Here is a 15,585-nt window from a genome sequence, read left to right on the forward strand (position 1 = left end):
AAAGGATCATGAGAGACCACTACAAGCAACTATATGCCAATAAAATGGACAACCTGGAAGAAATGGAAAAATTCTTAGAAATTGATTATACTCCCCAAAGCAACCTTTCCAGACTGAACCAGGAATAAACAGAAAATATAAACAGACCAATCACAAGCACTGAAATTGAAACTGTGATTGAAAATCTTCCAACAAACAAAAGCCCAGGACCAGATGGCTTCACAGGTGAATACTGTGAAACATTTAGAGAAGAGCTAATACTTACCCTTCTCAAACTCTTCCAAAATATAGCAGAGGGAGGACAATGTGATACACCATATTAACAAACTGAAGGAGAAAAACCATATGATCATCTCAACAGATGCAGAAAAAGCTTTCAACAAAATTCAACACCTATGCATGATAAAAACTCTCCAGAAAGTAGACACAGAAGGAACTCACCTCAACATAATAAAGGCCATATATGACAAACCCACAGCCAACATCATCCTCAGTGGTGAAAAACTGAAACCATTTCCACTAAGATCAGGAACAAGACAAGGTTGCCCACTCTCACCACTGTTATTCAACATACTTTTGGAAGTTTTAGCCACAGCAATCAGAGGAGAAAAAGAAATAAATGGAATCCAAATCAGAGAAGAAAAGTAAGACTGTCACTGTTTGCAGATGACATGATACTATACATAGAGAATCCTAAAGATGCTACCAGAATAAGTACCGCAGTGTTCACTGCAGCTCTACTTACAATCGCCAGGACATGGAAGCAACTGAAGTGTCCATCGACAGATGAAATGTGAAATTGATTATACTCCCCAAAGCAACCTACTTTGATTGAGGTTCAATGCACTCCCTATCAAATTACCAATGTGGGCTTCCCTGGTGGTACAGCGGTTAAGAATATGCCTGCCAATGCAGGGAACACGGGTTTGAGCCCTGGTCTGGGAAAATGAAAAGAAGTGAAATTGAGTTATTTGTAATGAGGTGGATGGACCTAGAGTCTGTTGTACAGAGTGAAGTAAGTCAGAAAAACAAATCCCGCATGCTAACACATATATATGGAATCTAAAAAAATAATAATAATAATGCTTCTGAAGAACCTCAGGACAGAACAGGAATAAAGACGCAGAGGTAGAGAATGGAGTTAAGGACACGAGGAGGGGGAAGGGTAAGCTGGGACGAAGTGAGAGAAGAACTACTGAAGCCCATGCATCTAGAGCCCATGCTCTGCAGCAAGAGAAGCCACCGCAATGAGAAGCCTGCGAACCACAACCAACAGTAGCCCCCATTCACCACAACTAGAGAAAGCCCGTGAGCAGCAACAAAGACCCAGTGCAGCCAAATATAAATAAATAAAACAAATAAATTTGTTTTAAAAAAAAAACCTACCAACGGCATTTTTCACAGAACTAGAACAAAAAATTTCACAAAGTTTTTATATGTATAACTGAATCACTTTGTGATACAGCAGAAACCAACACACCGTTGTAAGCAATTATACTCCAATAAAGGTGTTAAAAAAAAAAGAAGTTGGGGAGAGAGGGAGGACCAGAAGGTAGGAGGAAATTCAGAAGGTTGCAGCCACCTAGAAGCCAAGGGAAGGAAGCGTTTGCAGAAGAAGGGAGCAATGACCAGTATCAAATGCTCAGGCCAAATAGGAGAAGCACTTGGCAGAGTGGCAGCCATTGGTGCCTGTGACAAGAGCAGTGGCAGGGCGAAGGTGCAGGGGCGTGAGGAGGAAGCCTGGCTGAAGCGGGTTCAAGAGAGACCAGAAGGAGAGAAACAGTGAGAGCCAGAACAGACTAGTTTTGTGCAGATTTGTTGTAGTGGGGAGCAGATGTTCAGGGTGACACCTGGAGGGGGAAGTACAGTCAAGAGGGTTGGGTTTTAGGGTGGGGTAAGTAACAGCACGTTTCTATCAATGGAAACGATCAAGGGGAGAGGGGAGATGGAGGCAGGAACCACCCATGAGCCGGATGACGGGACAGGTGGGCAAGGAGAGAAACTGGCTTCAGGTAGGAGCTCATCCACAGAAACTCGAGGGAAGGAATAGTAGACAGACCCAGTGGGTGAGTGACTGCAGGCTTGAAACCCCTGCCTGAAGGTTGGCTGTACCCTCAATAGCTGGGTGACCTTGGCAGATAGCTCATACTCAGTTTCCCCATCTATCCATGGTAGCATCTGCCTCGCAAGGTCACTAGAAGATTAAAACTGGAGGATACACGTAACTGAGCACCACTGTGTGTCCAGCACTGTTGAAGTCCTAACCCTCAGTACCACAGAATGTGAGTGCACTGGGAGAGAATCACATCCTTAAAGGCCCTAAGTTGAAATGAGGCTGTTCCAGTCTGACTCATGTTCTTATAAGAAGAGGAAGTCTGGACACAGAGAGACACCAGGGATGTGTGTGCACAGAGGAAAGGCCACGTGAGGACACAGCAAGAAGGCAGCCGTCTGCAAGCCAAGGAGAGAGCCATCAGGAGAAACCAACCCTGTCAGAACCTTGATCTTGGACTTCCAGCCTCCAGAATGATGAGACAATAAATTTCTGTTGTTTAAGCCACCCAGTCTTACGGTACTTTGTATGGCAAAATCTGGTACACCCATGTTCACAGCAGCATTATTCACAATCACCAACAGATGGAAATAACCCAAGTGTCCACCAACAGGTGAATGGATAAACAAAATGCAGTATATCCACACAATGGAATACCACTCAGCCATGAAAAGGAATTACTGATAAAATCTGATAGGTTCTATAAGATGCATAAACCTTGAGAACATTGTGCTTAGTGAAATAAGCCTGTCGCAGCGAGACAAATATCGTGTGCGTCCACTTATGTAAGGGAGATGGGAAGCACATTAGTGGTCGCCAGGGGCTGGTGGGAAGAGGGAAATGAGGCGTGACTACTTAATGTGTACAGGGTGTCCTTTTGGGGGTGATGAAATGTTTTGGAACTAGATAGAGATGGTGGCTGCACAACACTGAATGCACTAAATGCCGTGGAACTATATACTTTAAGATGGTTAATTCTATGTTATATGAATTTTACCTTAATTCTTTACAAAAATAAAGGCATACCCACGTGGGAAAAAAAAAAAAGAGTGCCCTGCCAGGAACATACAATGCTGAGGTCCATGGCATTCTCTTATGGCAATTCAGGCCTCACACAGAGCACAAAGCCGTCTCCTGTGTGTGTGTGTGTGTGTGTGTGTGTGTGTGATGTGTGATACAAATATGCATATGATATAGCAAAATAATGAAGCGTGCACCTCACTGTCTCAACTTACCAGTGCAAACCTATGTCCAAAGCTTATCCACTCCTTTTCTATGAGAGCCTCGAATCCTTTAATGGTGCGGTAATAACTGTCCAACATCAGCATGGCCAGAGACGTCAGCTGGGATGTTCGGTCCCAACCGTCGCTGCAGTGCACCACCACCGAGGTTTTCCCAGATTCTATTTTATCAGCAATTCTTACTGCCCCAGCAAGAAGCATCTTCAGAAAAGAAGGCACATTAAACCAGGCTACGTTTAATTTCTATTACAGCAAAAAGAATTCTGTGGAGAACACTGGAAGTTCAGGCCAATGAACCAAACAAGAATGCAATCAATTTAAGAATCACTAGGAAACGTTAGTATCTGGAGGGAAAAAAGAGAAACTTACACTAAGAAAAAACGACAGTAGTAAACAGGGTCCTTTATCAAAGGGCCACAAAGTACTTTAAAAACCTGATCTGAGGGCTTCCCTGGTGGTGCAGTGGATGAGAGTCCGCCTGCCGATGCAGGGACTGCCCATCTAAACTATGAAAACTATGAACGCCCAAGTACACAGCAAAGATGTATTCATCTGCAATGCTAAGAAACCACCCAGATAGACAGACAGACAGATAGCTTTATGGCCCAGCTGCAGAGAAATCTTAAGCAGAAAGCACGTAAAGGACGGGCCCTCTCTGTACCCGAATGTACTCCAGCCAGTGCGTCCCGTCCACGTTGGACAGCCACCGTGCCTCCTCGATGGCCGGGTACGCGATCTCCTTCAGTTTTCGCAGCGACTCTCTCATCACGTGAATGTTGTGGATCTCCAGGAACACGAGTTCTGCGTTTGGGTATGCACTTTCACTTTCATAGCCCCCACCCTTTGCCTGTGAAAACAAAAGATATATGTCACTTCATCTGAATTAACTTTTCTGTTCTTTCTAGTTTTAACCAGATAGAGACCATTAAAGAAGCGACAAACTCATCTGTTTATAATAAGCCTCCTACATCCTTGTATGAGTTTCCCATGGCTGTTGGAACAGAGTACCACAATCTGAGTGGCTTAAAGTGACAGAAATTTCTCCTCTCAGTTCTAGAGGCTGGAAGTCCAAAATCAAGGTACTGGCAGGGCCGTGTTCCCTCAGAACCCTCTTGGGGAGGATCCTTCTTTGCCTCTTCCAGCTTCTGGTGGCCCCAGGTGTTTCTGGTTTATAGATACGTTAATCTCTGCCCCATCTTCACATGGCCTTCTCCTTGTGTCTGTATCTCTTCTTATAAGGACACCAGTCAGACTGGATTAGGACCCATCCTAATTCCATACGACTTCGTCTTAACTTGATTACATTTGCAAAGACCCTATTTCAAATCAGGGCCACAGTCACAGGTGCCAGGAGTTAGGGCTTCAACACATTTTTTTTTTAATGGAAACACAGTTCAACCCACAACAATCTTCCATCACCCATCATCAGTTCTGAAAACGATTAACAACTGGATCTTACACAAGGCAAATTGGGTTCTAAAACGTTCTACCATATATCTGAATAAAAAAGTTGTACCGTGGACTTCCCTGGTGATGCACTGGTTAAGAATCCGCCTGCCAATGCAGCGGACACGGGTTCGAGCCCTGGTCCGGGAAGATCCGACATGCCGCGGAGCAAGTAAGCCTGTTCGCCACAACTACTGAGCCTGTGCTCTAGAGCCCACGAGCCACAACTACTGAGCCATGTGTCACAGATACTGAAACCCACGCACCACAACTACTGAAGCCCACGTGCTTAGAGCCCGTGCTCTGCAACAAGATCAGCCACCACAATGAGAAGCCCGCGTACTGCAACAAAGAGTAGCCCCCGCTCACCGCAACCAGAAAAAGCCTGTGTGCTGCAACGAAGACCCAACGCAGCCAAAAATATAAATAAATAAATAAATATTTAAAAAAATAAAGTTGTACTACCACAAAACTTCTATATAAAACAAATTGTAAATCCCAAACAGTGAGATTTATTTAAGTAATTTAAGTAAAATAAAATGCAAATGTAACAAAAAAGGGGGATACGGCTCACCCCTTGGTAATCTCATAATAAAATCTGGCCTACAATTAGCTTATATTTTGCAGAAGTCAACATCCAAGACACATCTGTTATGAGAATATAGAGAAATTGAAACCCTAATACATTGCTGGTAGAAATTTAAACTGTACAGTCTCTGTGGAAAACAGTCTGATGGTTCCTCAAAAAGTTAAACATGGAACTACCATCTGGTCCAGAAATTCCAACTCCTGCACAACTAAAATCAGGTATTCACATGAAAACTTGTACACAACAAATCATAGCAGGAATATCCACAACAGGTATCAGGTGGAAGCAACGCAAATGTCCATCAATGAATGAGCGGATAAACTGTGCTGTATCCATACAATGGACTACTTTTCGGCCACACAAAGGCATGGAGTACTGATACATGCTACAACACGGAGGAACCGTAGAAACATCACGCCAAGCGAAAGCAGCCAGGCACATAAAACCACACAGTGTATGACTCTATTTATATGAAGTGTCCAGAAGAAGGAAATCTACATGGAAGTAAATTAGTGGTTGACAGGTGTTGGGGACAGGGGTTGGGGAGAGTGGAGGATGGGCGGCGACTGCCAGTGGGCACAGGGTTTCCATCTGGGGCTATGGAAGCGTTCTGGAATGAGGTAGTGGTGACCGTCTCACAACGCCGTGAATAGACTAGAAGGCACTGAACTGTAAACCGTGGACTGGTTTCTGGAGGGGGAACAGAGCCCTGGGCTTTGAGTGGTGGAACTGTCTCGGGAGCAGGACGCAGAGCTCTGGAGCACGGAAGAGGGGCAGGGCGGTGGCTCTGGGGACGGCGTCCGGGGCTCAGGGACGGCGTGTGTGGTGAGGAGAGCAGTCAGGTCCAGAGCCTGCGGAAGGCCGACATTTAGGGAATGCAGAGCAAAAGAGACTGAGGAGAGCGGCCAAAGACTGGAGGATAAAGAGAAAAGGGAAGACAGTCTTTCAAAAAGGAGACGGTACTCACTGTGTCAAAAGCTCGCGGGGTCGTGACAAGAAGGTACTCGGTGGCCTTACCGTGAAGAGTCCAGGCCAAGACGGGCACGGGGGTAGGGGAACGGTGGAGCCAGCTGCGAGGGGATGGGGACGGTGACTCCGGGGAGGGCTTATCTGCACAGCTGGGACAGACTTCACGGGGAGGAGTGGGCACAAGAGCAGGGTGGGCTGAGTGGGCAGGGGGTCGGGGGAGGACGCAGCGGGGAGGCCACCCTAGTTTCCGGGGTGTGGAGGTAGGGACGGGGTGGGGGGCAGTTCCCGTCTGAGGCTGGGTGTGTTCTGTGCAGAAGGGTCGAGGACGAAGGGCGTGGGGCAGGGCCATCCAGGAGAGAAAGAGTTGTAAAGGGCTGACCCAGCCCCTGGAGGGCCCAGGAGAGGCAGAGAACCTGGCAGGAGCCTGGGGCCCGGGGCCTGAGCCTGGGGTCCTGCTCAGCGGCCCAGGTGTGGGCCTGCGGTGGGTGGGCAGGGAGGCGGGGGTGGGGGAGTGTGCCCCGAGCCCGTGCCACAGCCATGCCGGGGGACCGGAGCCCAGCCACCGGGGGCGGAGCAGGGGCCAAGGACCTGCTCGAGCTCAGGAGCCGCAAACACGACTGGTGGGGAAAGAAGAGAATGTCGTCATCGGGTCTGGATGCGCCTGTCCTCTGGCCGGTACAGGATGACGTGAGGCGCTCTCACTCAACAGAACACTCTGAACACAAACTGTGGCCAAAGCAGCCTAGAGCTTGGTCCTGCCTGTGTGGCAGGATGATGTTTTCATAAACGATATCCTCGGTGCCCACTGAAGACACTGCCGGCCGAGGGGTTAAAGGCACAGGCTTTGGTGGCACGGAGCGTGGGTTCGTCATCCCAGGTCTGCCACTCAAGTAGCTATGGGTCCTCACCATCTCTCTGCGCCCAGCTTTCTCACCGGAAAGACTCCAGGGGCTCACTGTGGGGATTAAATACTAACTAAATAAACGATCTTAATGAACGCTAATCCGTGCAAGGCGTGGTGCACGCCCCCCATACTCGGGCACTGATGTATTATAACCTCTCCCAGCACCCACCTCGAAAAGCCCCGAGCTGGACAGGGACCCCTGAGGGAGACCTGAGGCTGGGGCAGAGGCCCCACACCCAGAAAGCACTTCAGCATGGAGGGCGTGCGTGCTCAGGGCTGGTGTTAACCAGGAGAATGTAGTTAAAGCCAGTTTGTTGCCTGGAAACTGATTACTAAAGCTCCAAACAAGACAAATGACAATCAGAAAATGGGCTCATGGGAGAAAAAGGGCATGAGTGCCTACTCCGTGCTAGGACAGAGAGCAGGCACCCGGAGGTCTGGAGACAGAGGAGGGGGAAGGAGGGTGAGAAGGGGCCCCACCTATACCCCAGCAGGAACAGGGGGAGGGGGCTCAGAAAGTTCTGAAAGACTCGAACCTGCTGGCCAGGCCTCTCTCTATGGGGGCAAAGCAGGGTTCCAGAGGGAAGCCAGCGATGTTTGGACACTGTTCCCCACTGGCCCCCAAGTCCCCAAGGATCAGCTCATAGCAGCAGTGGCGGCAGGGCCATCCTCAACCCTCAGGGAGAAGAAAGCCTAACATCCCTTGGGACGGAGGCAGCTGAAGGATGGACGCAGGGGTTCGTGATTTCAAGCCAGCTGCTCAGCACCTGGTGAAGGCCCACCGGGATGCCGATCCTAGGCAGCAGGGAGGATTCCCAGGTGAGAAAAGCAAAGCCTCAGAGAGGGCTGGCAACTCCCAAAGGCCAAAGGCAGCAAGTGGCAGGACAGGTTTCCCATGCCCTCAGACTCCGAAGTCCACACACCTCCCCCAAGACGTTGCAGACTGAGCGTCTGAATCCCCCGAAATTCCCATGTTGAAACCTGAATTCCCGATGGGATGGTGTTAGAATGTGTGGCCTCTGGGAAAGATTAGGTGATGAAGGAGGCGGCCTCACGATGGGATTAGTGCCCTTCCCGGAAGAGACGGCACAGAGCTTGCCCCTTTCTGCTCTGGCAGTGTGAGGACACAGCAAGAACGGGGCTGTCTACAGCCAGGAAGTGGGCTCTCACCACACACTGAATCTGCTGGTGCCTTGATCTTAGACTTCCAGCTTCCAGAGCTTTGAGAAATAAATATTGCTGTTTATAAGCTACCCAGCCTATGATATTTACTTACAGCTGTCCAAGCTAAGACACCCCTCCCCCTAGTTCTCTCCTGGACACTCCTCCTCTCCTGGCATCTGGGACCTCTCCCTTCTTCTCTGCCGTCTCCTCCCGACCACCTGGAGCACCCTTTCCTTCACTGAGTTCCTCTCTTACCCTCCACAGACAGCATTTCAGGCGGTCTGGTGCCTGGCCCCGCTCACGTGGCCTAGGCTCCTTGGGTAGCTTCATCCCCTCCCCTCCAAGGCTGCCACCTCCACTCGACCTCCAACCTGACCTTTTTCTGAGCTCCAGAGCTTTATTGTCCCCACACAGGCTCCTCAACTGCAACAGGTTAAAATGAAATTCCTTGCCTGCATCTTCACTTTCTCAAGAAGAAAGTTGACTTGAAACCCTCCATAATGGAGTCTGGACTTTTGAATTAACATACAATGCCACTCACCATCGGGTCCTCCATTGAGAGACGACCCCGCCCACCAGCCAGCAGCTCTTTGTTCCAGTCGGGGAGGAGAAGACCCAGAGACACAATGAGGGGGAGGCTGTGGGAAGACAGGGGCAGGGACCGGAGGGCGGTAGCCATGCGCGGAGGAGCCACCAGAAGCCCAAAAACGCAGGGAATGGATCTCCCCGGAAGCCTTCAGAAGGAGCACAGCGCTGCCAGATGCCGGAACTGTGCGAGGATAAATGTGTGCTGTTTTAAGCCGCCAAGTTTGTGGTCATTGGTTCAGCACCTCAGGAAACTCACGCGCTGCCCATCTTTCTCCCCACCCTGGTCCTCTCCCAGCTTCCCCGACTCAGTAGCTGACACCACCACTCAGTGCCAGGCCAGACCCCGGGGCAGGGTGGGGCTAGCCTCTCAGCACCCTATACTGATACACCCGGCACTGTGCATTCTCCTCACCCAATTTCAATCCTTACGCAGCCCTCTACATGAGAGACTGTCACCTCCCCTGTTACAGAAGAGGCTTCTGGAGAGGTTAAGTAACTTGCTCAGGGTTCTATCGAGCACTAAGTGGCAGAGCAGGGAGGAAACCCCACATGCAACTGAACACAAAGCTGAGGGTTCTCGCTACCCTGTCTCTTAGGCTGGTCTGGATACACTGAGGTTTTGTTACCTGGGAGACAGCCAAGAGGGGATGCCAACCAGACGACGGGATGGAAATCCATCTGGACCTCAGGAGGGATCAGAGCATGATAGAAACTTGGGTGGCAAACTGAACACATAGGGAGTGTTGAGAATCAGGGCACTGGAGGAGATGGCCCAGCGAGACTGGGCAAAGGAGAAAAGAGGACCCCAGACTGGGTTCCAGGTGTGCTGCCATCTGCCAGCTGGGAAGAGGGAGAGGAAGCAGTGAAGGAGGCTGAGCCGGCCAGGGTACAGAGAGGGAGTGGTCCAGGGCAGAGATGTCATGAGAGTCAAGAGAATGGGGCCGTCCACTCTGGGTCAGTAGCAGAGATGGCAAACTTGACCCGAAAGCTTTCTCTGGGACAGGCACCCATGCAACCTTCACATCCACTCCAGGAAGGAGGTGTGCTGCCGCTCCCAGTTCAGATGAGGGGATCGTGGTCTAGAGAGATGCAGTAACTGCCCACGGTCAGGTGCAAACAACCACGCTGCCTCCACGCTCCCGCGGAGCACGCTGCATGCCCCCCGCCACCCCGCCTCACGGTGGGAGCCGCTGGGCAGTTTGTGCGCCTGGCCCATGGCAGGCACCTGCCTCAAGGGCCATGGGTGCACCTGACGGCTTGTTTGCTCTTTGAAGTAAGAGGGAAGGGATCCTCCCGAGAGTGAGACGGGGGCGCAAGACATTGGCTCTTTGGAGATTGTGGTCAACGATGGAATCATCAGTGAGCAAGGAAGGGGCACAAGCTGCCAAGAGAAACAAAGACCCCCAAGCACTGCTTAGGGGGACACGGCGGGGGAACCCTCAGACACCCCCCTTCTTGCCATTCTCATGAATGGCATGCTCTGGCGCACCGCTGAAGGGGTCTCGTGCTGTCTAGAGTGCCCTGCCCGTCTCATCCCGCTGATCACCCAGGGCCAGCTCAAATGCCACCTCCTCTGTGAAGGCTCGCCCAGCGGCACGAGCTCCCCCGGAACACTGAGCTGGCACCTCCTACGTGTAGCCTCGTCTGTCCTGGTGTTTCCCCCAGCACCTTGTCCCTAGTACACGCTCACTGCATGTTGATTACCTGAGCATCACCTTACAGGTAGGCATGAGATGGTAAGGGCTGTGGCCACCATCCTCATACCTGAGACTCCTTGTGGAGGGGTCAGGACTCTGACTGCCAGAGGCCTGCCTGCAGGACCACACTCTCAGCAAGTCATTTGCGGGAGACAGAAATGACGCCGTTCAGAGCCCTTCCCGTTGGAAAGCGGGTACCGGAGGCTTGACCGCACAGCCTGGGCCTCTTCAGCTGGTGGGGATCAGATGGGAGCTGGGTGCGGATGGCAACTCTGTGTATCTGCCTTGTTTCACATAGCTGACTCCAATCTAACGGAACTCCAGGCAGATATGAACTGATCAAGCAATCACCATAGTTCACAGGTTAAAGGGACTTCCAAGGGCCTCATGATCCTTTCATTAAAATACTTACTAGATCCTCTAGGCGATCATTCTCTTTCTGGGTCTTTACTTAATTAGTTCAGCAGACAGGATTGTGGAGGGGCAATGAGACGACAGGATTCCCAAGGGCTAGGGGCCCAGGAGGCCCAGCTGTGGGCTACACCGCAAGAGTCCACCTTCGCTGGGCTATCTGAATGGCACGATGATTGACAAACAGTACCTTGTTGGTGCTGGCGACCTTGTTTTGCCGGGCGTCAAAGATGATGAGTTTGTGAGCCTGCGCGTTAGCATCCATTATCGTCTGCAAGTACTTCTCATCCTCCTTGCAGCGTTTATCATTGGGACCCACAAGTGGCTGGCTGCAACGGGTAATCGTTGCCTGACTTTCTGGATGAATCCATGACAACACCTAGTGTTTGAAAGCCATAAGTATTAGTACGGTCCTAAAATAATACGTGCTCTAATGACCAGGTAGTGAAAACAAGTTCTCTTCTCAAGCACAGCTGCTTCGGCATATTTTCCTCAAAGGGGAGGAGTCAGCCTGAGGACAGCGTGATAGTGGCCCTGGGACTCAATGTTTGGGTCAGGCTGAAAGAAGTCTGACTAAATGAGCTCTAAGAATCCCCGTCTACCTTTAAAATTCTATGATCCTAAGAAAACCAGAGACTAAGTCAAACTATGACTGACATCAAGCCCCATTTCTATTTGATTGACTAGTTTTATTTTGTTTCCTAATTTAAAAACACCTTTGGATCTCAACAGTGGCATACGTGGCCATATGAGGACAAAGTAAATATACAGTCTCTTAATGAAATCTAAAGCTAAGCCCCCAAACCTCCCATTTTCCTCCAGCAGCCAAGTGACTCGGGGTTATACCAGAGCACAAATTCGGGTCTCAAAATCGTTCGCTCCCTGCTTCACTGTGGTGATAGAATCCTGGGTGTACACATATATCCAAACTCATCAGACTGTATCCATTAAACACATGGAGGTTTTTTTAATATATCAACAAAGTTGTTTAAAAAACTTCACCCCCTGCTGGCTGCTGTCTACTTTTGCAATGGTGCCCCTTCCAGTATAGGTAGAGCCTTGCACTCAATATCTAAGAAAGAACGCATTTTCTCAAGGATGATTCACTAATTTTTTTCTGTCTTGCTTTTTTCCATATTAGATCGAATACAGTATACATTTATATCTAAATGACAATGTTTATTACTTACCGGGATTCTGCCTTTTGCTCGAAACGCTGCCACCTTTGAAAGGTCGTCATCTTTTACACTAGTTGGCACGACAATGATGGCGGGGTAGGTGTCACAGAGCTCATAATTACTGTTTACTTTGGATATTTTCCAACTCTCATTTGGCAAGCCCTGCAGGGTGTCAGAGGAAAGTCAGGGGGTGGAGAGGAGCACACTTTTACACTTTCAAAAAGTACTAAGCATGAACCACATCCATTTCTTCTTTTCTTTTCTTTTTTTTCAAAAATTTATTTATTTATTAATTTTTTTGGCCATGGCATGTGGGATCTTAGTTCCCCGACCAGGGATCAAACCCAAGCCCTCTGCAGTGGAAGTGTGGAGTCTTAACCACTTGACTGCTAGGGAAGTCCCCATTTCTTATTTTCTACTAAAATCCATTTGTTGTTCATTGCTACTTAAAAGTTTAAATATACATTTATTTAATATAACCCATTTCCTACCTAATTCATTAAAAAAAACCTAAGGAAGCATAATTTCCAAACATACTAAAACATGAAAATTGTATACTTGAATCCCAGTCATATGCATTTCTTGTCATGTTTTCTATAACAAATGAGCATAGTGCTGTTCTTAAAAATACCCATGGAAGTCATTTAGAGAAGCAGAAAGTTCTTTAAAATGTCTAAAATAAGGAATATAAAATCACCATACCAAATATAAGGTGCAGGCAAAGAGTAAATGTCATGAAAATAACGTCTTGTTGGAATATCTTCAAACTAACAATGCACTAAAGAGCTTCTAGGTATAGGAACACCTCATCAGACTGATGTAGCCATGCCATATACTTAAAATCTAACTTAAACCATTGGTTTTGATCCTTACTCATTAATTTGCTACCAGAATATCTAATAAAAACCATCTGGCTGGTTTGGTTTGTCAACCCCCGTCCCTGTACTCCACTTGCACTCTGGAAAAAGGAAGAACAAACAGTGCCATAGCCAAAGGTTTGGTATGGGGAGAACGGACATCCAGAGCTGAAGAACCCACAAGCCAAGTGAGTTACACCCATGGACAACTTGTTTCAAAAGGTTTCTTCTCCACTACATTTCTACCCTTTTAGGAAAAACATGCTCAACCTATTATTTTCCGATTGATAAGCAACACACTTTACCTGTCTTTTATATTCAGATACTGGATCATAAATTTTCCATCCATTCACTGGAAATTTTTCTTTATAGTTGAATGCAAAGAGTGTCTGGATACAAAACCACAAAATACATATGTCAGCATTTCTTTGCTATGTCATATGCCCGCTATTAAAGCTTTTCATTCAGTTATGAGCTGAATGTATTAAGATTCCGACTTTAATCTGTAAATTTTGAAGCAACAAGTTGGCAGTTTTCTTCATCCTACACAGAACTGACAAATTTAAAATATTCTAATATTAGTTACCAACAGCGAGAAAACAGATAAAGGAAACCTCTGGAAGAAAGAACAGTTAAACATGAAATTTTTAGACCTCTGTGAAGGCATTTAGACCCACACATAAAAAGATTTATTTTGGTGTACATACCTGCCCATTGGAAAGAGGAAATGCATGTTTGTTGAGGTTTTCAAATATCCCTAGTTTACTCTGCTCTTCCTGTTTATAAGCAAGTCGCAAGTTCCTCATATCCTGTTAAACAATTAGCAATACTCGTTTATTCAACATGTATTGAGTACCTATGAAGCAGACACCACGCTATGAAGAGATAAATAAAATATTTTTATTCATTTCTCATGAAACATAGTCGGCCCTCCCTATCTGCAGGCTGCACATCCACAGATTCAACTAAGCATGGATCAAAAACACTGGGGGAAAAGTTCCACAAAGTTCCAAAACACAAAACTTGAATTAGCAGAGTGCCAACAACTACCTACATAGCATTGACATTGTATTAGGTATTATAAATAATCTAGAGATAATTTAAAGTACACAGGAGGATGTGCGTAGGCTCTATACAAATACTAACGCCATTTTATATAAGGAGACTTAAGCGCCCCAGATTTTGGTATTTGCTGGGGGGAGGGGGGTGTCCTGTAACCAATCACCAGTGGATACTGAGGCAATTCGCAAAGCACCTCCAACAAGATAATAAAAGATTAAGTGAGAAAACTGGAACAAAGGGGACGTGCTGGGGAAAAACCTCATCAGACGGAACCAAGAATAAGCTTAGTACATAAAAGACATGCCGTCAAGTCCTGTGCACTTACTTGCTAAAGGTGTGCCATAGAATCAATCAGTTGTGGGCTTTAAGTTGCTAAAAGAGTCAATTACGGAATTCACACCATCCATCAAATAGAAATGCGACAGAGATTTCTCCTCTGAACTCAAAGCAAGGACTCTGTGTCATGTATGGCCCTCAGTGACTTCCTTACAGAAATTATAATGCTGTTTCTCAAGATCGGCTTCTGAAAGCACCCTGCCATGCAAGCTGCCAGCCGAAAGATCAACTGGAAGTTGTCAGGAGCAGTGCCAACGAGGCGGCTCTGACGGTGCAGTTTCTTCCTGGGACTGATCTGAGCACTACCCCCTGACCTTTCTAAACCTACGTCGTTAGCTAAACACAAAAATCTCATTCTTCTTTAACCTTACATCAAATTGGAAAATAAATATGACCACAAACAAATTAAACCAAGAGCAATTGGGGAAGTGAGGAAGTCACTGTTGTGATATTATTTCTAACAGCAAAAGAATGGAAATAGTAACTTAAATGTCCATAAATAAACAGGGTCTGGCTAGAGATTACTACAAGCAACTCTATGCCAATAAACTGGACAACCTGGAAGAAATGGACAAATTCTTAGAAATGCACAATCTTCTGAGACTGAACCAGGAAGAAACAAAATATTAACAGACTAATCAGAAGCACTGAAATTGACACTGTGATTAAAAATCTTCCAACAAACAGAAGCCCAGGACCAGGGGGTTTCCCAGGCGAATTCTATCAAACATTTAGAGAAGAGCTAACACCTATCCTTCTCAAACTCTTCCAAATATAAAAAAAGAATAAAATATCTAGGAATAAACCTACCTAAGGAGACAAAAGCCCTGTACGCAGAAAACTATAATACACTGATGAAATTAATTAAAGATGATACAAAGAGATGGAGAGATATACCATGTTCTTGGATTGGAAGAATCAGCATTGTGAAAATGACTCTACCACCCAATTGCAATCTACAGATTCAATGCAATCCTTATCAAACTACCACTGGTGCTTTTCACAGAACTAGAACAAAAAATTTCACAATTTGTATGGAAACACAAAAGACCCCGAATAGCCAAAGCAATCTTGAGAAAGAAAAACGAAG

At 47.3% G+C, this 15,585-nt stretch overlaps 1 protein-coding gene across 4 annotated transcripts in view; it reads right to left on the reverse strand.

The window, feature by feature from the left end:
• The window catches only part of MTMR1 (myotubularin related protein 1), a 60,814-nt gene that overhangs the window by 21,353 nt on the left and 23,876 nt on the right, over positions 1-15,585 (reverse strand). For all 4 annotated transcript variants that reach the window (XR_003002650.1, XM_024740679.1, XM_024740681.1 and 1 more), the window contains 6 exons: positions 13,805-13,906; positions 13,403-13,486; positions 12,253-12,402; positions 11,253-11,441; positions 3,956-4,141; positions 3,289-3,495 (listed from right to left, as the gene is read on the reverse strand). Coding sequence is in view for 3 of the 4 variants with exons in the window: in XM_024740679.1 (XP_024596447.1) it covers positions 3,289-3,495; positions 3,956-4,141; positions 11,253-11,441; positions 12,253-12,402; positions 13,403-13,486; positions 13,805-13,906 (918 nt within the window). In the remaining variant the exon portion in view is untranslated. The remainder of the gene's footprint in view (positions 1-3,288; positions 3,496-3,955; positions 4,142-11,252; positions 11,442-12,252; positions 12,403-13,402; positions 13,487-13,804; positions 13,907-15,585) is intronic.

This window comes from Neophocaena asiaeorientalis, unplaced genomic scaffold, assembly GCF_003031525.2.
Source record: "Neophocaena asiaeorientalis asiaeorientalis breed wild unplaced genomic scaffold, Neophocaena_asiaeorientalis_V1.1 scaffold823, whole genome shotgun sequence".
Classification (NCBI taxonomy): domain Eukaryota; kingdom Metazoa; phylum Chordata; class Mammalia; order Artiodactyla; family Phocoenidae; genus Neophocaena; species Neophocaena asiaeorientalis.